The following is a 24134-nucleotide window of genomic DNA, read 5'->3' as shown; positions in this document are numbered from 1 at the left end:
TTTGGGTCATTATTGGTGAGAAAATAGTTCTGTTGTATCTGGAGCAGAAGATTACGATGTGGGCCTCATTCCAGAAGGTGGATTTGTACGGTGATTGGTGAAGTTCTGGTCTGCTCCACTTGTGCAAAGTGAAGTGGTGCCTAACTGGTGCTTGTTAGAGGTGACCATTCCCAAGGATGCTAGAAAAGCTGGCTCAGCAGCACACAGATGTATGCTCAGCAGCTCTGTTGGTGTGTAAAGGAAATGGTTCTGTTGTGGTTGTTGGAGCAGGTGAGGATTTGGAGAGTGCCTTTCACTACATGTAGTCACAGCCATTTCAGTGCAGCAAAAAATAATTCATTACTCGCTTGAGATAGAGAATATAAAAAGCACTATAAAAATCCAAGCCAGCATAATTTGATCTTGGCACACGGATTGCTTGGTTGGTCTGTTTCCAAAAAGAGCAGACAAGTTAAATTGAGGAGAGGCAGCGCTCCGGTTATTAAAGCTTTAAATCAGCCCTACTCATTTACAAATCTCTGCTAGCACTTGCAGAGAGAAATCTGCTAATCCCCACATCACCGCTTCAGTCTGCATGTGACAAGCAAACTGAACAGTTATTCCGTGTCTTCGAGAGCAACTGCTAACTGGAACAGCTGCTGCTTCCTATCACAAATGCAGCACAGAGAGCTGTAGTGCCTGGCTCTGCCAAAGCCAAAGGATGTGTTCTGCAAAGGATGGGGTGTGTGCAGTGCTTAGTGTTAGGATCTATAGGAACATGTAGGATTCTGATATTTCAGTGAGTAGAAACTTCTAACGAGAGGTCTCATGTTTATGATGTTATCGTGTTTGCTATCACTGGTGGGTGAGATAGATTATTCCTGCAGTCAGTGTATTGAACAGATTGGGTTATTACTTGCATCTCTGATTTGAAACTTGAAATAATACGATATTGCCCTTTATGCGGGATTTTGTTGTAGTTGTGGAAGGAACAATGGCATTTGTCGCTGCATCAGCATTGCCATAAATGCTCAAGTGCTTCACTGGAAGGTTTTGAACTAATTTGGATAATGTCACATCTGCTTACGTTTGGTTGCATTCTAAATGTGTAATCTTTCTCATAGGGCTTCTCTGTTAACTTCAGTTAAAACATTGATGGCAGCTCGTGTGCTTTGCAGCACTGAGCGCAAGAGAATTAGTACTGTGGGAACAGTGATGTTTATACGCTCTGTTTCTCTGCCTCAGGGTTTTCTCAAGTTTCATTCTTGCCTTGCACAGATGACCTTGCAACTATCAAGGAGACATTCAGCCCTGGAGAGTTTCAGGCATCTATCAGGGGTGGCTTTGTGAGTGCTATAAAGGGCCAAGACAGCACGGCTTGCCCTGCCCCCACTGTCTGTGTCACCGGGTCCACAGGAGATGTAGCAGTACCCATCCCAGCCTTGCAGGGATTTCCAGGGGGAAGGAGAAATACCTCCTCATTCTTGTAGCCCCAGTAAAAAGGGTAGTTCCCATCTGTGTAGAGAACCTGCAAGTGCTGTGTGAGTTTTTTATGGGAATCCCCCCATATTTGAAGAGAGTCCGAAAATCTGTGGGATTTCCCAGCTCTTTTTTAGTCTGTAACTTTAGTAGGAAGGGAGCTACTTATTTTGTTTTTATATGGCCTTGCATGTTTTTAAAAGGTTTTTAAAAGGTACTGTTGATGAAGTTTCTCTGGGGTGCAAGACCCAGATTAGTAGTGTCTTACCACACCTCTGTTGTCAGAGGGTGGACGTTCATGGTTACGGTGGCATGCCTGGCTGACTAGAGCCTGAGATTGCTACAAAGCCATTCCTGCTGTGGTATCTGGTTTTAGAATGGCGGGTTCACGGTATAGTTAATGTTGTGAACCTTCTGCAGAAAACATATGTGTTTTAGTGAAACCACTACGCAGTAAACATGCCTTCACGAAACACTTATACCTCAAAAATGTCAGTTGTGTTTTTTTCATGTTACTTAAGGTTTCCTTGCAAGTGGTTGCTCTAAGGATTCCTATTGAAGATAACAGTAATTCTACTACAAATCTGCTTTCTTCAAAATGTAGAGAGAATAAGCTTCAGTTTTCAGACTTGGGCATCATTATTGGTGCACTCAGCATTTGTCAGTGGTGTTTTCTCTTTGTGTTTAACTCCTTGATACTTAGGTCTCTTTTGCAGTATTTAATATAGGCATAGCTAGATTTAATGGAGGAAAGTCTAAAACTTGTGGCTATAGGATACTTGCAATGACTTAAATGGAAGAGAGAGAGGGAGAGAGAGCCATGTGGGGCAATGATTAGATGAGCCCATTGTGTTCCTGTGGGGAACTGCTCTAGACAGATGGCACAATGGCTGTAACAATGTGCTAAGGGACACTGCTTGTACTTCAACCTGAGAATTTCTTGAGCAGGGCTGGACATTAACCTGTCAGCTCTTACAGTCCAGGGCCCACTTCTGGCTTGTGGCAGTCTGTGGTGATGTGGCCGGGGTGATGTGAAGTCTCAAGTGTTCTATTAAGTTGCTTCATCTTACCTGAACGTTGCTCCCTGGTGTGTAGTCCTGTCACAGAATGTAAATTAAATTTTCAAGCTGTTTCTTCTCTTTAGGGCCTTTTGTTTTACAATGTCCTTTCTTTAGATAAGGTGTTTTTGGCGTTTTCCCTTTAGGACAGTCCCAAGTTTCATTTCTATTTCATTATCCCTTTCATAAATCTGACAGAACTGTCCTTGCCTCCAGGTTCATCCAGGGAGGAATCTGGCATTATATCAATGTGGTGGAATCTCTATTTATTGTTTTTATCTTCCTATAGCTAGCTCTTACAGTGGCTTTCTGATGTTGGTAGTTACACCATATTTAAGTTAGGCCAAGTATTGTTTCTCTTTCCCCTCTCCTTCACCTCCTAAAGCAATATTCATGAGCCACTTTCTTTGTGAAAGAGCTCTAAGTTCTCTTTTATCACTGTTGTGTGTGGATCTTTTGTATCTTTCATAAGTCTTTAATGTCTCAGCATCAGTAGATATTGCCTTTGGACTCCAAATGCTAAGTACAACTGACTATTAGAAGTTTATTAACTTTTAAGCCGAGAAACATGACTTAGTTAATAGTCTGAAAAGAGAGTTAATAGACATGAACAGTTGAAGGAACCGCTCCAACTTTTTAAATTGCATCTCCATCCTTGGAGATTTTCAAGACTCATCCAGATAAGTTCCTGAGCAACCTGATTCCAGTTGCCCAGCTCTGAGCAGGGACTGACCTGAGCAACCTGCTGGGAGGCTGTTGGTTGTTCACAAGCTGGTCGGAGCAGCTAGTCACTGTTTTAATCTATTTCACATGGCTATATTGATGATGCTTAATAGAACTTTTCACGGATCCATTTAATACCAAAGGAGGATTCAAACTTAATGTACATAAACAGTGTACACATGGGCTAGGGAGAAATCTTGAGATGACCGTAGTTACTGAAGAAACAGGAACTCTCAAAAACAAAGCTAGAAGAGGTAGCTGAGTGATAGCTTTGGGGCCATCACATGTATGATGGACCACATGAATACAATTTGTATAACAGGATAGGGTGGATAGTCATCAGATTGTCCATTTGAGAAATGCGTTTTATGGAGATGTGCCAGCTTTCTTTTCTGATACACCATGGTTTTGGTCTAGGTAAGAGAGGGGAAACTTTATATCATTCTGAACTTTGTTATTCTAAACTTTATATTATTCAGCATAGTGCAAGAACAGCAGGTAAAATACAGCTTATTTAATGGCTGTCATTGTGTCAGGCAGAAAAAGTGTTCTGTAGAATGGTTTCAGCACTTGCTTTCCTCTGGGATCCTCTATTCTCTCTCTTACCCATTTCCCATCCCTTCTACCACTTTCTCTTACTCTTTCTTATTTACTCTTTTTAATGCTGCAGAATTCTTTAATTAAGCAAATGTTACCCTAATACATCTCATTAATGTATTCTTAATTCTATGATTCTTGCAAGTGCGATGGGTTTCCCTTTTTATGTCTCTCTGTTTAAGATTGTGTGAATTTACTTTTGTTTTGCTGTTCCTGTGGGAGTTTCTTACATTCATCGTCTTTGCCAATAATTGCTCTATTGTAATTAAACTAAACAAGATTCTGACAAGAGAAACCATGGGAATGAATGACAGGTAATTTATTCCAAGAGAGTAATTTAGGATTATTACCAAGTAAAACAGCATGGTGGTACAAACTATCAGCAGTTCAAGGGTCTGTGCAGGAGGATGAAAAAATTAGCTCATGGTAATGGAATCAAGTGGTGGTGGAGTATGTTATTCACTTTACTACATGTTAGCTCAAAGTAGTATCTATACTCAGTTCATATTGTGCCCATCTATCTATTTTTCCACATACATTTACAGAGAACGAGAGATTTTATGGATGACAGACAAGTTAATGTGGTTAGTTTGGTCTCTGTAGAAAGGTGACAAATTGCCTTTGAATTAGCAGGTTGAGAATAACTATCACAACTGGCCCAGATTCCACGTTTCCACTTCTCTGAAGCAGTTCTGTTGCAGCAAGCTAGGAAATAGGAGGGAGGTGGGGGAGAAATCATTCATACTGACATGCAAAAAATGTAAATAGTAATAATAAATATATCATTTTATGGAGGGGGTGAAGAAAGGAGAATTTGAGTAGAGATATTACCTGATCTTTTTTTTTTTTTTTTTTTTTTTTCTCTACAGCAGGAAAAACCAAAACTCTTGGAGCCTTTGGATTACGAAGCTGTTATCACAGAGATTGAGAAAAACGTTAGAGACAGCCCGTTTAAAGATCTGATATTGTTCCCTGATGATGACTTTTCAGTAAGTACAAAGCAAACATGTGTTGTTTTTTCCTCTTAAGTTTGTTCATTTCATCCTCGCTGCTAACAGGAGAGACAGAAGTGTTCCCAGGGCTCTCTAAGACTTTCCTTTATTTATTCATAACTTCTTATTCCTCTCCCACCAAATTTCACTCTTTTTTTTTTTCTTTTTCCTCCTCTGACATTTGTATGTAAGTGAACTCACGGTTCTGTAATAAGCACTATGTGAAGCCTTGGTTTTCTGGAGTATGCTTCAGGAACTCAACACAGGTTATTCCATAACATGTACTTGTTGGTTCGCTCAACACAGTGGTGGTTCAGCCTGTGTTAGAATTTCTCCCCACTATTATAATCTAACATAATTACACTTCAGTAACTAACTTACAGTCTATCTGATCCTATTCTATTTGATGTATTTGACCAGCGTGGCTCTTGGCTTTCTGCTCTATCAGACTTTTTAGATGGTAGCTGTAACATACATCCACGCTGTGCCATTTACCAGCATTAGTTTGCACAAGAAGAGTACATCTGAACAAACTTGATTTTGTTTAGTTTTGGAGCTTTCTCAATTGTGGATGGAGATCTGGCAAGCTGTCCTCAAGTGCTAGGAGTGTAGGGCCAAGGCAGAATCACAGAATCACAGAATGACCCGGGTTGGAAGGGACCTCAAGGATCATGTGGTTCCAACCCCCCTGCCTAGCAGGGCCACCAAACATACGTCTTTACTAGATCAGGTTGCCCAGAGCCCCGTCCAACCTGGTCTTGAACACCTCCAAGGACGGGGCATCCACAACCTCCCTGGGCAGCCTGTTCCAGGACCTAACCACTCTCCTAGTAAAGAACTTCCCCCTAACATCCAACCTAAATCTTCCCTCTTTTAACTTAAAACCATTTCCCCTAGTCCTGCTATTATCAGCCCTTTCAAAGAGTTTGCTCCCCTCCTGGGAGTAAGTTCCCTTCAGGTATTGAAAGGCTGCAATGAGGTCACCCCGCAACCTTCTCTTCTCCAGGCTGAACAAACCCAACTCCCTCAGCCTGTCCTCATAGGGGAGGTGCTCCAGCCCCCTGATCATCTTCGTGGCCCTCCTCTGGACCCTTTCCAAAATCTCCATATCTTTTTTGTACTGAGGGCTCCACACCTGGACACAGTACTCCAGATGGGGCCTCACAAGAGCAGAGTAGAGAGGGACAATCACCTCCCTATCCCTGCTGACCACCCCTCTCCTGATGGAGCCCAGGATCCCATTTGCCTTCCGGGCTGCCAGAGCGCACTGCTGGCTCATGTTAAGTTTCTCATCTATTAGGACCCCTAGGTCTTTCTCTGCCGAGCTGGCAGTCCCTGTGGTAGGGTGCTGACAGGCTGTGGGTACTGGAGCCCACTGCCATGGGGCTGCCCGACCCCACTTGTGGTTTCCCAGTGTTTGGCCTGGCAAGCTGCAAAGAATTCAAGAGTCTGGAAGTCTGGGACAGCTTGGGAGGGCAAGGGCTGCCTGCAAGGTGGTATGGGAGACATGCTACCTGGGAAGTAAGCTGGTAGATTACCTGCACCTTACAGCAACTTCTTCAAAATTAACCAATCTCTGTAAAGGGTTTAGCTTTTGATGAATAGGCATTCTCTAATGGAAATATATATCAGTCTGTGTCTGACTGTAACTGCTGTGAGAGCTTTTCCCATCAGCTCATAGCACTGCCTCTGTCTTGTGGGGCCGGGTTAATCTAATAGACTGCTTTGTTTTACTAAATGGCTCTATTTCCTTGGTGGCATTAACTGAGTTAATGTGCTCATGGGATTGAGGAAGAACTAAACAGAATACATTTTGCCATCACCGTTAATTCCTTTATCCATTTTACACATTTGTGAATTTATGAAATTGAAAATTAGCATTATAAAGGCGACTAGACTTGCTGTGTGCAGCCACGAGGCCCTTGAGCCCTTGGATTTAGAATAACTGAGCTCAAATCAGGGGTAAAAAAGAAGCTGATTTTTTTTCTCAGCAAAAGGAGAATTGCATCCTACTGCTCAAGACCTCTGCCTGTCAAACCATGTTTTCATATCCTTATTTTCATTTCATTTTTAGCTGTTGCATCCTGACGTTGGTAGTGACTTCTATTTTGTTTTCTCTGTATTGTTTTGCAATTATACCTCATAGTGAACTGCTTGTGCACTAGAGATGACCTGTACTCACAAAAGAGCAGAGGCAGTTACATGTGGGGTCTGTAGCCTTGCAATAAAGCTGTGTCTCTTTATGTTTTGTTCTCTTCTGTTGAAGTCAACTGCAGTAGCAAGATCTTATGTCACCAGGCAGGGCTGTAGAGCTTCCCTAGCAGATGGGTTTTTCAGCTGCAGAGCATCTATTTATAGCTTTACTCCTTCCTGCTGAAATATCACCTGTGCACAGCAGTCTGGGTCAGCCATTTGAGTAGAAAGAGATCCAGGTCTGACTGAATTAGGAGATGCTCAGGCTGGCTCTGATTGTTATTTAATGTGATGAAGCCTCAGGAAATTGTGGGTGTTACTGTTAAACAATAACCATTAGAGCTGCTTCAGACTTTGTGGCTCAGGGATGATGCAGCCCCAATTATGGCCTGTGTTAGCACACTATGGGCAGAAGCCTCTTCAGAGTGAAAGCCAACCAATGTGCTAGGTGAGGAAATGAGTGTAAAAGAAAATTCTGTTTTTAATTACGATTGGCCATTTTCGGATCGGTGGTATTCACTGTGTACATCATCTATGAACCAATTATCTGCATAGCTGCAGTACTGTCTGATCTTCCCTTTCATCTCCAAATTCCTTTCTCTCTTTGAAAGTGATTCTAACAGAAGACACACTTTCTCACAAGACCTTTTTAGGTCATTTCCAGAGCCTTGCAATAAGTCTACAGGACAGTAAAGAATTTCTGATATTAATCTGAGCCTGATATTCTTCTCTTTCCCTGCGTTTCAACAGAGGAATACAAGGCATATGTGTTATGAAGATGCATTTTGTGTTTCAACTCCAGCTAGGAAAAAGATGCTTCCTTTTTTTTTTTTTTTTGTGATTATACAAAATAATTCTTTAAAAATAATAATAACCACTAATCCTTGCTTGCTAACTTTCCTGCTGCCTGCCCAAAGTCCTGTTTCCCTTTGGAAAAAAGTACACAGCTCTGCTTCACTATTATCTGCTCCTGAATGTCATGAACACATGGTGTCTCTGTCACTGTGCTGGGGAACAATCGTTAGTGGAAATTTCTGCTTCATAACTTTTGCATTTGCAGCAACTGTGCAAAGAAAGGGCTGGCACAGCTTCATAGGAGCTTCGTGTCACATGAAGGTGAACTTGGGTTGTACTTGGTAGTAAGTGGGAGTTTATGCCCTTGTTGCGGTCACAGAAGTATGTAGTGATGCTAGTAGATCTGCAGTCTCTTCTTATCTGGGTCATAGTGCTCATTTCACCTTCTGTTCTCTCAGACCGGTCCACATTCTTCCTTTGCAACTGGACCATTGTCTGGCATTCCAATTTCTGACTTTACTCACATGTGTTTTATAGAAAGGTGTTTGAAGCTGTCACATTTCTTTCACATTCAGCTCCGTCTCCCACTCAGTGCTGCTCTCCCTTAGTGACAACAGGCTCAGCATCGCGCTAACACCGTGCTTGTGTTGAGGTTTAATGAAAATACATGTTACCTTTATGCTATTTTGCAAATGTTAATTATCATAAAAAGGCAATTGAAAGTATTTAATAGGTACTTTGATTTGATATAGTAAAAGATCATGTTAAACTCTGCCTCTTTGGGTGAAATGTTGAACACATGGTGTAGGTGTAAATGAGGGAGTGGGAGCCTCCTTGGAAACAGCCCTGTAAACCCCGGTATCATTTCTGACATCAGAAGAGTTACTGTGGTGGATTACTAGGTTGTTTCCAATAGCACATGGCTTATCCAACACTTTCTCATGTGGTAGGCAGTGTCTGGTCATCAAAGAAGAACTGAAATTTGATCCATTACTCATGGCTAACACAATGCAAGATCTTTCACGAGAGTTCACGTCAGATGGGAATAGCAGAAAGGTGAGGGGCAGCTAGACTGAGATGGATATGTTTCACCTATTTAAAAAGAGAGAGCTAAAGCAGCAAACACTGTGTGGGCATGGCCCCTCACGCTCAGCGTGGTCCTATGAGGACACATTGAAGCTGTACCCTTAAATGCATTCTGTGCTTGCTTTCCTGTCTCTGTGCTGCTGCACTCACTGCTTCATGGTGAGGATATGGCCAGTAGCAGCCTGCAGAGTTCCAGCTTGGCCTTGCTTTGTGATCTGACAGACTAACTCGGTACCATTTTCAGTAATGTTAAGTAAACCTGTTCACTTAGATTCAGTCTCTCAAGCTGCTTGGACTCCTTTTCACCTCAGCATCAACACATATGAATATTTCTGCCTGTTTGTGGTTAGCTCTCTTAGGAGGGCTGCCTTTTCCAGAAGTAAATGTAATCTTTTTTTGGTGCATCCATCTAAAAATGTAACCACTGTCCACATGCTTTCAGACTAAGAGCTGTTTGAATAGAGTCAGGGTGCAGATGTTTGAAACGGCAAATAGGGTTTGAACTCCGTTTTCAAGTCCTACAATTGCTGTGTCAGTGGGAAGTAGATACTGTCTGAAAACATTATTCCTTATTGGTCACTGATAAGGAGAAACATTAGCCTGTGCCTTTCAGTGTAGAAAGAGTCTTTAGTGAATGTAGCAAAAGGGCGCTTAACTAAATCACACCTAGTAACTAATCAAACACCTGGGGCCATCAGCTAGTGCAAATGAGACACTGCCTGAATGCCTGAAATCTCTGTTGGATATGGCTATTTATTTAAAATGGATATCCAGAGGTCTTTGTAGAATGGCAGGTTTCAGGTTAATATCTGTACTGTTCAATTCCCAGAGTCTCAGCATGCACAATCCAGAAGACGCTCTTTTTACCTTTGACTTGAACATGCAGCTACTACAAGTGCCTAAACAGAAAACTAGATTGCATTCAAAGCACAACAACATGCTGAATTTGGCCATTGACAGCCTGCAATTTTTCAGCATGCGTTCTGATGTTGAACTTTAGTTGTTTTTTGAAGTTAAAAAGTTCTGGTTGAACAAATGCTGTGGCAGATCTACCTTAAAGGCCATTGAGCTTTGGAAGTAATCAGCTCTGAACAGGAAGCGTTTTTGTGGCCAGACTTGCACAGCGAAGTGGTTGATCATAACTAATTCTCAGAAGGGAAGTGCTTTGTAGTTTTTAAAGCCAAGGTTAAATATAACAATACACGAGATTTGTCATGTCCCAGTTCTATGTAAATAAACCTATGATATTCTTCGGCAAAGCCCACAAATGCAACCAGCCCCATGTTACCCAGTTTCTCAGTTTTGCACAGCTCTGTTTTTTCTCTTTCAAGTGCAATCTTGTCGAGGAGAAGAGACTGGGCTGAGTGCTGCGTGTGCAGCAGTGGGTTGGAGTTCCGTTTCTTGTTCTGCCCCAGTCTTGTTTCTCACATAAACTCTGTGAGGAAAGGGAGGCATAACAACCCCAGTGGGAAAACATTCAGCTACCTCAGTCAGTGTGTTGCTATCTGTTGACAAGAAGTGTTGAGTTAGGTATAAATTATATATATCAGTATGCATTTTAACTAAATACTGAAAAATGTCTTTTGCATAGTTTGCAGGGCAAATAGATGTTATTGTAGTCAAGCAAAAAAGGCTGTTGGTCTCTGCAGCTAAGTCACCATCTGGGCAGAGTGAGTGTGTGGTGCAGAACGCATCACACATGTCCTTTCTGTGCCTCTGCTCTGCCTTGCATCTGGATATCTGGTCTCTGGTAGTGGTGACCTCATGGAAGGGCAGCCTACGTGTTTTGTGGCCTCTGCTGCTGGCAGGCTGGCCCCAGCCTGATGAAGTACTCCTGCAGTGTGATATCAGGGGGTTTTCAGCTGTGCTCAGGGATGGCATCCTCTCAGAATTGCTTAAAATGTCACGTATGTGTGAAATAATTAAGGAAACATTTTCCAGACGCTGTAAGTATTGCTGGGAAGTCCCTAAGCAGCCAAGGATTCAATCATTTTCACTATTACTAACTGTGGTCTGAAAAATCCATATTTCTCCATCTGTTATCTCTCTTACTCGTAGACTAAATGATGGTGTAAATCTCTGCATGTAGGCTTTGGTAATACAAAAGAGGAGAACCCTGGAATCCAGGTTTATGAAGGATCATCATCATTTGTTGGAGCCAAAATATTTTTTACCATGATGTATCCTAAACTGTCCAGATGAAATGGAAATCCCATCTAGTTAGCATCTGCCTGTGTGATGCATGCCTTTCTTTTAGAATCACTCATATAAAAAGTCATAGGGAGAACCAGCCTGTTGTATGTAGGCTGTAAAGAAAAATGCAGTTGGTAATAGCCAGCTGATTGTCATATACAGCCTGGGTGCTTCAATCTGTAGAGAAAAAAATTCACTGTTTAGTTTGAGACTGAGGATATGAAACAGGTCCTTATGGGCTACCAGCCATGGATGCTGAGAGCTTCTTATTGTTGAAGCAAGCAGTGCTTTGTCGTACTAAACTGGTCAGATGCTGTGGGTCTTCCTGTGGAAATCACGTGCCATTCTGTAAGGGAAAAAAACAAAGTGTGAGATGACGTTTGTCTTGGTATCAGTCCTTGGTCATTTCAGTTGAGTTATTCCATTGTAACTGATAGTAGTCTGGTCTGCTGGAGTGTGGTGGTGGTTGTTTGCTTTCCACAGAGAAAACTAGTGGGCCTGATTTCATGGAATCACTGAATGACTTGGGTTGGAAGGGACCTCAAAGACCATCTAGTTCCCAACCCCTTGCTGCAGGCAGGGTTGCTAAGTGCTAAAGCAGGCTGCCCAGGGCCCCATCTAATCTGGCCTTGAACACCTCTAGGGAGAGAGGATAGAGGGAACCTGAGGATTAACTCCGAATACCCCCAGACCTCCTCTTGTGTGTTTTTGCTGTCTTGCCGGAGCTGTGCATGGAGAGTCTTAACCATGCAGCAAGAGCTGCTGGTTGGCCTGGCCTCTTGCTGGCCTGGTGCAAACTGGGGATGTCAGCCTGTTGTGGGGATCTTCTGGATACCCACTTCTTTGTGATTTCCTGCTCAGTCCTGGCAAACCAGCTCAGCCAGGAGCTGCTCTTTCAAAAAGAAAAAAAGCTTCATTGGTTCAGTGATCTGAGAGGGGATTGCTGGATACATCCACATGGAACCTGCTCTGCTCTGTCTGTGCCTGAGGGTGGAAGTGCCCAACTGAAAGGCTGTTTCAGGGTCCCAGTTGTTTCCTATCAGCCTGTCCTGCAGCTGTCCTTTTGAAACTTGTTGTGAGGACTTTCCTCTTTTCTCCTACCAAAACAATTAAAGCTTATAGTTCTATCCATATCTCTTTGCTGAAAATGCAAGAGGTGCAGAAGGGTGGCGCTCCTCCAAAGCATGTAATGCAGTGAGAGTTGGAGTATAAGGGAAGGGATGTAAGGAAGAATTAGGATGTTCTCCATTTATGACCTTTCCTTTCAGAAATTTCAGAGACTCAAGCAAGTTTGCCAAGAACAAGCTTGTTCCCAGAAATCTGTTTGAATGGTACTTTTGCTTGTAATTAATGTTTTAGCTGATAGTAGCGTATGAGTTGAGTTACAATTGTTCCTGTGCCTGTGTATTGGCTGCATGAAAAACCAAGAAATGCAAGCAATAATAATCCTGTTTCTTTTGCCTTCGTGAGCCCAAACTGCTGTTTTTTGTCATTCTCGCTAATCTGTTTTTCTTTTTTTTTTTTTTCTTATTGCCAGATAGACACAATTTCACTGGAAATCAGGACGCTGTATCCTTCTGTACCTGAAGATGCAGAACAAAAAGCAGAAAATCTGTTTGTTAAAGAGGTAAACGTCTGAAGTGTGCATCCTCTTGGTTTTAGCATCGTTGAAGTGATTTGAAGCAGGTTTGAATTCTGGATGAGGAGAGACTAATAACGTGGCTGCAGGTGCTAGTTCTGAAATAGCTGTATCTAGAATAATTGCAAAGGCACTGATTTCAGTCCTCATTCTACTGTTCTCCAACTTCATTTTCTGTCTCTGCTAGTCCATTGGTGTTGGTATTTTCACATAAATGTTACCACCAGTGCCCTGAACGGTTAGAGCTTAGAAAATATTGAAAATATAACTTTTTTTAAAAACACAAATATGTGACGTGATTTCAAGCTGTTAGAGTAATTACAATGTATGTATCGTACTTGAGGTGTACATGGAGGTGCTCAGAGATATGATTTAGCAGAGGGTTTTTAGAGTTAGGGTACTATGGTTAGGCTGTGGTTGGACTTGATGATCTTCAAGGTCTTTTCCAACCTGGGTAATTCTAGGATTGTCACTATCTGAGGAAGTGTGCAGCATGAAGGGTGTCTAGAAGCTTGTATTTATTGTTAGTATACAGAAGCAGTTCTATCTTTCTACTATGCACTCAGGCAAACTTCTTCCACAACAGTTGGAACCCCACTAGGTTGCTTGCTATCACTTCTAAAAAATAAGTGTAGTTATGTTGGTTCCATTCCTTGGCTCAGATCAGAAAATATTCTGTTTGCTCTCTTACTACCTCAGGGATATTTTTGGATTGTCACTGATTTTTGTTACTTTGAAGGACATGGAAGTTGTTGGTTGGACCATTCAAAGGAATTTACTTCAGCCACCGCTCGGAACCTTCTCCTTCTTTCACTATGTGTGAAGCACAGCCCATCCTCTGCATTAGCAGACCAGATTTATAGAGTCAAATTTTCAGCCCTTCTTCTATGAAGAATTTAATTGCAATCACTTGATAATTAGCCAGTAATGTATGTGTTCTTTGCCTTTTTTCACAGATGGGTTTTTGCATACCTGGCTTTCTACTTTGAATAAGCATGGGCCATTTCATATGTAGTATAGCAAGATAATTTGCAGAGGAGAAGTCAGTGGGAGAGAAGCACAGCAGGTTAGAAAAAAGAATATAGCTGTTGAATTCTATTCAACGTGATATTTTACAGGCTCTGTTTCTCCCCAGCAGCAGGTCTAGAAAGAGCAGTAACTACTTAATGCCAGCTCAAACAGTCTGAACCTCACCATCTTTTGTAATGGCAGGAGGGTTTAAAGATAACACAGCTTATGGAATTATATACCTTTCTTGAATTTTCTCTGCCCTTTCAACACATTAGGGTCTACTTTTTATTTTAAGGTTCTTCAAGTAGCGAGTCCAGCACTGCACTGTCCTCATTGCTTTACAGGGAAAGTGGTGTGTCTAAAAATGGAACATTATTGTACAGAACCTGGGAATCATTACAGCTGAATACTCCAAGGCGATGCTAATGACAGCCTGGTAAAATACATACTGAGCAGCTCTGTTACCTTTCTCTGCAATATTAGTAAGCCAAACTTGAGGGCAAGTATTGGAAAAAGCACTACTAAAGGGCTAAGACTGTGCATGGAAAATAGCAGGATGAGACCGTATTTTGAGGTAGGAATGTGTATGTTTGAGACAAAGCCAAAAGCAGTACATAAAACAAATTAAACTGCAGGCTTCCAGTCCAAAATTAAGTAAAACTGAGCATGGGGTGCCATGAAGATCTATGATTGTAGTCTGCCTCAGTGATTGCAGCAATCTGTACTGACCCAGCAGCACAGTCTGTTCTGCTTGGTACTCAGCAGCTCTGGGTAGCTGCGCAGGACTGGAGTTTGTGACCTTCACTTCTCTTTTTGGAGCTGTGAACAACCCAACACTTTCCTTAGTGAAGGAAGTATCTCCTACAGATGTGCTGTGGTCTTGTGAAGCTGGAATTAAAGGGCTATCTATCTGTAGCAGAAAGTTTTACCACTGTTCAGCTAGTTCACTGCTCTTAGTACTGGGTCTAAATCCTTCAGTTGAAAAAACAAACAACCAAAACTCTTGCATGGTAAGTCATTTTGAGTGGTAATGACTGTCTTGGTTACGTCACTTCTTAGTTAATCTGCAGCAATTTGAGTTTGTTTGGACTTTTAAGTGCTTTTAAAATTCCTGTTGCTCTCAACAATATTGTCATATCTCATCTGGAAAAGAGGCAGAAGTACATCAGACCTCCTGTAGAGCTTCATTTTAGGGGCAGTGGATACTCAGGCATCTGGCATGCTGGAGATGTTCAGGAACTGCAACGTGGTTTTTTTGCAACATGTGCAGAGTGTGCATGCATATACACAGATGCACACACAAAAGCTGTGTGCATATCTGTGTGAATAAAATTACAGACATTATCTAGAAAGTAAATAATGGCTGCTGTTGGTTTTCTCTTAAACCAGCTTGAACCAGCTGTTCCTTCCAAAAGTGGTCAATTTGGGGGATCATGTTTTCGGAGGTGGATGAGGAGGGGTGTGCTGGGAGCTCTGCAGGGCTGGAGGGGAATAAGGCATCTTGCTGAAGGAGCTTCTCCTCCTTGTGTGTAATTATGGAAAACAAGTCCAGAGGGGCCTTTGAGAAGCTGTCAGTCCCTCCCTCCCAAGTGGGTGAGGTACTGCCTGACCTGACCCATCCTTTTTGCTTTATCAGTCTGCTCCGGTGGCAGTGGCTGCTGACTAGGACACCTTTGGTAACATGCAGGGCAGACAGCTGTCTGCAATTCCGCCTACAGGTGACTAGTGACTTTATGTTTAATGCCAACTGGTGAGGTTTTGGCTTATGAAAATAACTCCTAACAATGAGGAGAGAGGTAGCAGACTTCAGCGGTGAGTTGCTGGGGATCAGAAGAGCTTTTCTGCACCCCAGCACTGGCTGCTTCTCAATTGTGGGTGTAATTGAAGCCCTCACGTTTCATCTTTGGAGCAGTGGGACAGTGCTGGCAGAAGAGCACTGCATCACAAGGAAATGATTTAAGTATTATTACACTATTTCATTTCCTATGTAGATTTTCTTGGTATGAAAGTTGCAGTTGTCAGTTGCGTGAAGTTTTTTAGTGCCCCTGTTATTCACCTGGCAGATCTTTTTGTTTCAGGTTTTGTAGTTTTTCTCTGCAGGATTTGTGAGTCATTATTAAACACAAAGTTTATTAATCATAGGGTTGAAAGAGCCACAGCCTTCCATATACCCACGGAAGTGGTGTGTGTCAGTGCAGTTGTTTTCTCCAGCTTTTAATTCATTCTCATGCCCATTGTGCTGATACATTTCAAACCCAAATTAACATGGGAGCTCCTGTTGGTAAATGTTGCCAACAGCTTTATTGTCACTGGACAAAACACTGTCCCTTAGGTCATTGCAGAAGAAGCCACAGGAGGGGCAGTGCTGGGAGCAGTGCTGCGTGTCACCGATCACGGGGTTGGGTGCGGAGCGTGACCTGCAGCTTCCCTTTCCCTTTCAATCTTGTGGCTGCTTCCAGCTCTGGAGACTTTCTGCTTTCAGTTTCCAGGCCCTTCCTCTTTAACATCACCTGCTTCTCACTTCATTTTGCAGAGCATGTGAGGAGGCAGAAGGGCACTTGGAATGCAGTTTCTCTGCACTTGTTCCCCCAAACAGCTGTTGTCATTCATGTGGCTGCACACCTAGAGCTTTGAGGGAATGTAAGCTACAGAGGAAAGGAACTCCAGTTGCTTTCTAAAGCACCGAGGTGCTTGCTTCAGTCAGATTCCTCTCACTTCCCTTTTCATTTTCAAAATGTTCATTGGCATTGCAGGGCAAGTCTTTATTAAGTTGCTCTCTCACCATGTTGTCATCACCAAAACCAGAGCTAAGAAGGTGCAGGTGAAAAATATTTGCAGGGTGGTCAGTGTCTGTAAGGAAAAATTGGACTGGCTGGGCAAGGAGAAAACCAAAACCATAGAAAAGAAGAAATGAATTGGATATGTCCCCTGGGAATGGGCTGTGCAGCCTGCCAGGCCAACAGCAGAATAGGAAAATTCATGCAGCCATGTGCCAGCCCTCCCACGTCCCAAAGCTTCCATTTCTCTGCCTGTATTTTTCCTCCCCCGCAGTCCCCTTGAGCTGAACAGCTGTACAGTGGATTCTCAATGAAATCTCTGCCTCCAGAAGGGCTTTCTTGCTCCTCACAGCTATCTTTCCCCACCATTAAAATAAGACTTACAGTAATTTCCAGTTAAAAAAATCTTTAAAAGTCAGTGCGTTCTGAAGAAGAATTTGATTTTTCAGTTGGGGGTATTCTAAATAGAAAATGCTGTAATCTTGTGTTAATATATTTCTTTTTTAAAACCTAGATCTGCTTTATAATGGCTAGACACAACAAGCAGGTTACGGAACCGTGGTAGCTGTTGCACTGGTTTGTCTTTCCTTCTGTGAATTTTCTGAATGATACTTGAATTTCTTGTCCCCTTTAATTTTTATCTTGATTAGCTTTTTCTTGGAGAAGCACAATATACCTTTATGGTTATAAGCTAAAACACCGTGACCTGCCCTATATGGTATTCCCAACTATGTTTTCAGCACGTCAGCCTGTAATGTTTGCAATAAAAGTCTGTAGTGAGAATGCTCTGTGGGCATTAATTGCATCTTCTCGGTAGAATACTTAGTGTTAAAAGTACTGCAGAGAAAAAAATGCCCTTTCTGTAGGAGACTTGATTAATTCACGTTTACCAAGCAGAAAGAAAGTGAAGTGCAAGTTGAAGAGTCCGTGCTCCTCCCCACAAGGCTCAGTAATGAGTTTTTCATTGGCTCTTGTATAGCAGAGTACATGTTACCCCTGTAAGAGAATTTTCTTGTAGCCCAGGTAAATAGCAAATAGTTTAAATGAAAACTTTGGTCATGCAAACAGAAGAGTGACAAAGGCATTTCTTGGAGAGTCATAAGAAAAAGTGTTTAATAAATATTTAAAACCTGAGCTGAGTAGGATCATGATTGTCATGTGTAGGCTGAAGGCTTTGTTCTGTAAGGTGCACGGTCACTTGGTCACAATACCAGAATAATATGTTCGTTGTTGGATAATCTGTAATGGGTGTTTTTTATTTTATACTGTTTAGTGGTCATGATTTATTCTGCATCTCATGTCTGAAAGAAAATGAAGGTTTATGTCAGATGAAGGAGATCTTAGATTCAGTTGGAATCCCTTTACTGCAGAACGCACGTGGCTGTGTTGAAATATTCTCTTCCATTTCATTACCAAGAGAACTGCCTACTGCTGTGCATTTACTTCTTCACCTTCTTTTCCATATGCTAAAACAAAGATGCTGCAGAAGATTGTGATCATACCTGAGATCATTTCCTAAATTCATCTGTGACTATGTATCTGTATGCTTTACGCAGGACTTACAAGGAGACTTGGCAAGCCAGCACTGAGTAATTCAAAAACCACAACTTTAAGGCTTTCAGCTCATCACAGACTGCAGTAGCAGTCCCACAATTCTCTCTCTTTTTGGGGCAAAGATGACTGTGCAAGCAGTGGCTCCCGTGGGAACATTGGGAGAGGCTGGCAAGAAAGAGGGAATACTCCCAGCTGGAGTGACCCTTCTTGTCCCTTTATTGCCTCTTCCTCTACTTTTTCTGCTTAGCTTCTTCTGTCCCTAGTCTCTTTGATCTGTTCTTAATTCTACTCTTTGCCTCCTGCAGCCTCATCCTTTCCATGCCTTTTAGTGAGACTCTTTCCTGCTCTCACCTGAGATTAAATTACCTTTTATGTCTTTGCGTCTTTCTCTACTGTAGATCCTCACATTTTTATTCTTGACTCGTCTCTGTCCTGTCAACTTCAGCTTCAGGTTTCTGCTGCTAGGTTTTAGGCCTTTTTTTTTTTCCTTCCTGTCCATCTTAAATGTTCAAGTGAAGTGCAGGAAGAAAATAATATGATTTTAGGGGAAATTTTTCAGCATATAGCACGGTTAGAATCATAGAATCACTCAGGTTGGAAAAGACCTTAAAGATCAAGTCCAACCATGACCTAACCATACTACCCTAACAACCCTCTGCTAAATCATGCCCTGAGCACCACATCCAAACGGTTTTTAATTATATCCAGGGTCGGTGAGTCAACCATTATCGGTTACCTATTTTCATTTTATATTCCGTAGTGAGGATTGCTGGAAATTCTGACATGGTGTTATTTTTCTTGTTATCAATGTGTATATTATCAATAAACACATATTTTGTGCATCTAGTTTCATCCAACTGTCATGTTTAATTGCACTGATAAAAGTTCTGTATTGAGTAAATCACAGAGTTAATCTGATTTATTTGACAGCATAGCAAAACTCTTCACTATAGTCTTTGTGCAGGTCCGCTATCCTTATTTAAGGGAGATTTGTATATTAAGAGCAATTTTAGATGAGATGCAAAACCAGCTTAAAGATTTTCTTAGAAAATAAAAGCTGCAGGGAGATGATGAGATGACTGAGCAAATCCAGTGTGATGGGGAAAATGAGACCCTGGTGATAAATAATAATCCTGTTAATATATTCCTGAACGTTAAGAGAATGAAGATCAGTCCCTAGGGGTAGAACAAGAAGTAGAGGGCTTGTGCTGCAACAGCAGGGAATAAAAAGAGTGAGGCAAATGCATTTACAAGTGGAAGACTTAGACAGTGAAACAGGTACAGACAAATGCGTGATGTCCATGGAGCAAGTCAGGCGTAAACTGTGTGGTGTCTCTTGTGGGTCTGGTGATATAAATTAATGATGTCTACAGAGTAGGTGATGAGAACTAGGAAAGCATGTTAAGTTGTTTTCAGCCTCCCCGCGCTCCATCTTGTATAATTCAGTGCTTTTTATTTGAAAGAGAAATTGTGCTTCTGAATGGGAGAATGTGGCACTCGCTTTTGTGAACTCTGCGCTCTTCTATAAAAGAAAGGAATAGGTTCTTCTCTTTATCTCTTCTTTAGCCTTTTCTGAGCCTAAACAGTTGTAGCAGAGTTAGAGTCACAGAATACCTTGAGTTGGAGAAGGCCCATAAGAATAATTGAGTGAAACTCCTGGCTCCACAATCATTAACTAATCATTAAGAATTGGACATTTTAAGGCAGTCTGGGGACAAGGCAATATAAAAAGCCACTTACCTGTCTGAATCTTGACTCCATGTAGTTTAGATGTGAACTATCGTTCACTGTAAATATATGTCCATTTTCTGTTTCTTTTGTGAGAATGTGTTGTGTTGGTTTGCCACGTGCAAGGGACTGTAGGGCTCTGACCAGTTCTCTTTCATACCAGTTTCTTATTTAATTAATTCTTGTTATTGTTGTTTTCTCTTTAGGCTTGTAAGTATTACAGTTCCCAGTGGCACGTTGTGAACTACAAATACGAACAGTATTCAGAAGATTTTCGACATTTACCACAGTAAGATCTAGCCTAAGTTCTTCTTTATTTTTCCTCTTAGGTTTCTGTCATTTTGCTGAGTTGTGCCCTTATTTGTGCTTTCCTTTGTCTCATATTCTGTACTTGTTTTACTGTATTTATAGAGGCTTGCATTTTTAAAAAGGGGAAGAAAAGGTCTTTTAGCAAAAGGTCAACACTCTGCAGAATTCAGTAGCATCAACAAACTCTGTTACTGCTGATTCAAACCTTAAGAGCGTATTTGCATATTCAAAGCACAGCTGATACAGAAAGTTAGCTCCTGTTTTCCTTAATAATGCATAAATGTCGTTCACCTTTAACTGGGATTAATTCTCCTTTTAGTTACCCTATGTGTCAGAGGCATAGGATATCGCTTAGGGGTTTATAGCTGCACAGTGCAGAAGGTCTGTTTGCAGTGAGTATGTGTGCTGCTGCAATGCATGGGCTGCAGAAATGTGCAGCTGTCTGGGTAAGCAAATGTCCTGTCTGTGCTTGGATATAGTACATTGAATCAGCGTAAAGGGAGTGGGAGGAACAATCTCCTTGGTGGGAGCGGAAAGAAATTAGGAATTTGGTGCTCATTCCTTTTTGCACGTATTCCTACACATACTCCCATTTCTGGGAGGTTTGTATCCTGTACCCTGAGGACTGTTTTACAGAGTAGTGAATGAACTCACTGAATGCCCAAGCAAGCAGCATTACCACCTACTTTCTTGTAATTTGAGACACAAAAATACAATAGTGGATGAAAAAGGTGGTTACGATCGCATAACGCCAACCACTGGAACAAGTGCTCTAGACATGGCTTGGATGCAGACTAGTACAAACTAAACCTATGAAACAGCTTGTTCTAGAAGCCCTCTCCAAGTAATTGGAAGAGGAGAAGGTCATCAGGAATAATCAGCATGGACTCATCAAGGGAAAATCATTCTTGACCAACCTTGTAGCCTACTATGATAGCGTCACCAGGTGGGTAGATAGGGGGAGAGCAGTGGGTGTCGTGTACCTTGACTTCAGCTTTTGATACTGTCTCCCACGACATCCTGATAACAAAGCAGAGAAAGTGTGGGATAGGTGAGTAGACAGTGAGGTGGGTTGAGAACCGGCTGACTGGCTGTGAGCGGTGCAGAGTCTGATTAGAGACCTGTGACCAGCAGTGTTACCCATGGGTCGGTGCTGGGTCCGGTCTTGTTCAGTATCTTCATCAATGACCTCAGTGAGGGGATAGTGTCCACCCTCAGCAAGTAAGATGATGATACAAAGATGAGAGGAGTGGCTGACACACCTGAAGGCTGTACTGCCATTCAGCAAGACCTGGACAGACAGAAGAGCTGGGCGGTAAAAACCAGATGAGGTGTAACAAAAGCAAGTGTACAAATATCAGTACAGATTGGGACATTACCTGCTGGAGCGAAGCCCTGCAGAGAAGGACCTGGGGGTCCTGGTAGACAACATGTTGGCCATGAGACAGCACAGGACCAAGCTGCCCAGGGAGGTTGTGGATTCTCCTTTTCTGGACCTGCCTGGACACCTAACCTGTACAGCCTGCTGTAGGGAGCCTGCTTTGCAGGGCAGTTGGACTTGATGATCTCTGGAGGTCCCTTCCAAACCCTCCAATTCTGTGATTCTATCATGGAAGGAATCAATAAACTGCCTTTTGTGGTTCCATTCGATGTGTTTTTCAGAGTTTTGTGCTGTAAGCTTTCCCACAGATCTGCCTTCTCTTCTGTACGTTGGTGATTATGGTAGTGCAAAGAGCCAGTGAGGGCAATTTTGCTAATTGGTATTATAAACATGCCTTTTCTTATGTATCCAATGTACCGATTGTTTTATAAAATTAATGTATTTAGCGCTAAAGAAAAATGTTTGCCAGGCAGAAGTTTTCCATTTAACCTTAAGTACTTCCATTCTTATGAAATATGCATTTGACAGACGTGGTTGCATTATTCTGCAAGGAAGTGCATTTTAGCTCTTTATGGACATCCTCTTCTGCGAAGGATATTTTAATATGGTGATTAAAGTCACTTGCCTGAGTTCATGCTCTAGGGATGTTATGGTGTGTCAGATGCTACTTCCCCTTAAATACTGTTGTCTCAATTCTTTTTATAGGAGATTGTTCTAATAGAGAGGGTTGGATGAGCGATAAGCATTTAGTTGAGATGTGACACCAGATTGAGCTGTGGCTAAAGGACTCCCATTCACTAGGGGTGCTCTATACCTTCTCATGGGGTTTTGCTTTTAGAAACACAAAAATTGAAACCCAGCAGCCTTCAGTTGTGCTGAAAGGAATTCATAGTTTTTTTATGTGTGTTCCTTCTCTGAGGTTGTTGGTTTTTTTTCAGATCTCTTTGCCCCTTAAATTCCTCTCTGTGAGCTCTCACTACCTCTTTTTACACCATTTCTTATGCTTTGTTCTGTGTCTTCTTGCTTCTTGAGCAAATGGAGGGGTGGAGGAAAACCAGGACTTGCTTAGTGGTATGGTGACAGCATGTCTGGAAACAGAAATAGCCATTAGCAAACTTTTTGCTGTCATTTATAAAGTGAGAGCCCCAAGTGTTTGGGTAGGTATTTCAGTTCCACTGCCTCAAAAGTCTGCATTTTATGAGTTTGAAGAGACAGTAGTTGGAAAGAAAAAGAGCATCCCTAGGTGTGTTTTGTCTGCCTGCCCTAGAGAGTGGAGCAGTGTGCCTGGGTAGGGTAAGAAAAGAAAGGAAAAAACTGGAGAATGACACAGATCTGAGTGGATGAGTGTTTCCTGTGCAGTCAGCGAGGGAAAACTTCTGCAGGATATTGTGTGATCTCACTGCCAGCTAAAATGTCCCTACAGCTGGGTTTTGCTGGTAGCTGTAGGGGTAACACATTGTGGGTGGACCTTGACTTGAGGTCTTGTATAGACAGAGAGAAAAAACATCAATAATCATTTCTTTTCTTCTATTTCCAAAACTTGTTTCTACTGATGTAACCTTCATACTGCCTGTCCCAAAGCACTGACATGCTTTGCTTCCGTGGGGTGCCTGTTCTGCCACCGGAAGCATTGGCTGTCAGTCCTTTTCTGTCTTCATACAGCTCTTCTGGGAGGACAGAAGGGTTTCCTTTTTTCTCAGAAGCACACCATGTGCTCAGGCGTGCAGAAGGTCTGTGGTTTAGTGGGAAAGGCTTGCCTTCTCATTGGGGTGGCAAGAGTCGGGCAGAATTGCAGTGTTGAAGAGCCAGGGCACTCAAGACCACAGCAATCCAGCTCCTCCTTCCCTCTGCCTTCTTCCCTTCCCCTGTAGCAACAATTTTGCTTTGTTTTGTTTTGTTTTGTTTTTCTCAGTAGCTCCATGGCTTGCCCCACTACTACTCGTGCAGGTCCTCAAGCAAAGGATATGGTGTTCCCCCACCAGTGCATGGGCTGGTGGAAGTGGGCAGTCCCGCAAAGGCATGCCCCAGTGAGTGCTGCAGTGTGTCCTTGGCTCTGAGTGACGAACAAGCCCAAGGGATTCAGAGTATTAACACTCTATAGACGTCAAAGATAGTAGCACTAGATGGCAGAGGTTCCTTTTCTCCACAATATTAATCAGTTGTTTCCATTAAACACTAAAAAAGGAAGGAGCTAAAACAGAGAATAAAGTGTCTCGTGTCCTTTTGTATTCTGTGTTCATTTCATTATCCTGGCTTTTCTGAGTACAATGGGATGCTGAAGGCATGATATAACTGATTTTAGAAATAGAGATAGCAAAGAGGAGATCGGTATTGCTTTTTATTCTAATCTTCCTAATCTATAACTTGTGTATGAATGAACAGAAAATGAAAAGGGGCCAGTTGCCTTTCCTTCTTTTCTTTCTTTTTCTTTTTCTTTTCTTTTCTTTTCTTTTCTTTTCTTTTCTTTTCTTTTCTTTTCTTTTCTTTTCTTTTCTTTTCTTTTCTTTTCTTTTCTTTTCTTTTCTTTTCTTTTCTTTTCTTTTCTTTTCTTTTCTTTTCTTTTCTTTTCTTTTCTTTTCTTTTCTTTTCTTTTCTTTTCTTTTCTTTTTCTTTTCTTTTCTTTTGCTTGTCTTTCTTTTC

The 24134-nt window shown here is 42.0% G+C and overlaps 1 protein-coding gene across 14 annotated transcripts in view; it reads left to right on the top strand.

Moving 5' to 3' along the window:
* The window catches only part of DOCK10 (dedicator of cytokinesis 10), a 135934-nt gene that overhangs the window by 40951 nt on the left and 70849 nt on the right, over nucleotides 1-24134 (top strand). For 11 of the 14 annotated variants that reach the window (XM_072344260.1, XM_072344252.1, XM_072344261.1 and 8 more), the window contains exons 2-4: nucleotides 4706-4825; nucleotides 12633-12722; nucleotides 20011-20093. In XM_072344260.1, the coding sequence (XP_072200361.1) occupies nucleotides 4706-4825; nucleotides 12633-12722; nucleotides 20011-20093 (293 nt within the window). The remainder of the gene's footprint in view (nucleotides 1-4705; nucleotides 4826-12632; nucleotides 12723-20010; nucleotides 20094-24134) is intronic. The other 3 variants (XM_072344255.1, XM_072344248.1, XM_072344257.1) reach the window with 1 other exon arrangement.

This window comes from Excalfactoria chinensis, chromosome 9 (assembly GCF_039878825.1).
Source record: "Excalfactoria chinensis isolate bCotChi1 chromosome 9, bCotChi1.hap2, whole genome shotgun sequence".
In the NCBI taxonomy this organism is placed as follows: Eukaryota; Metazoa; Chordata; class Aves; order Galliformes; family Phasianidae; genus Excalfactoria; species Excalfactoria chinensis.
The sequence above is the reverse complement of the archived record's forward strand: the minus strand, read 5'-3'. Positions and strand labels throughout refer to the sequence as shown.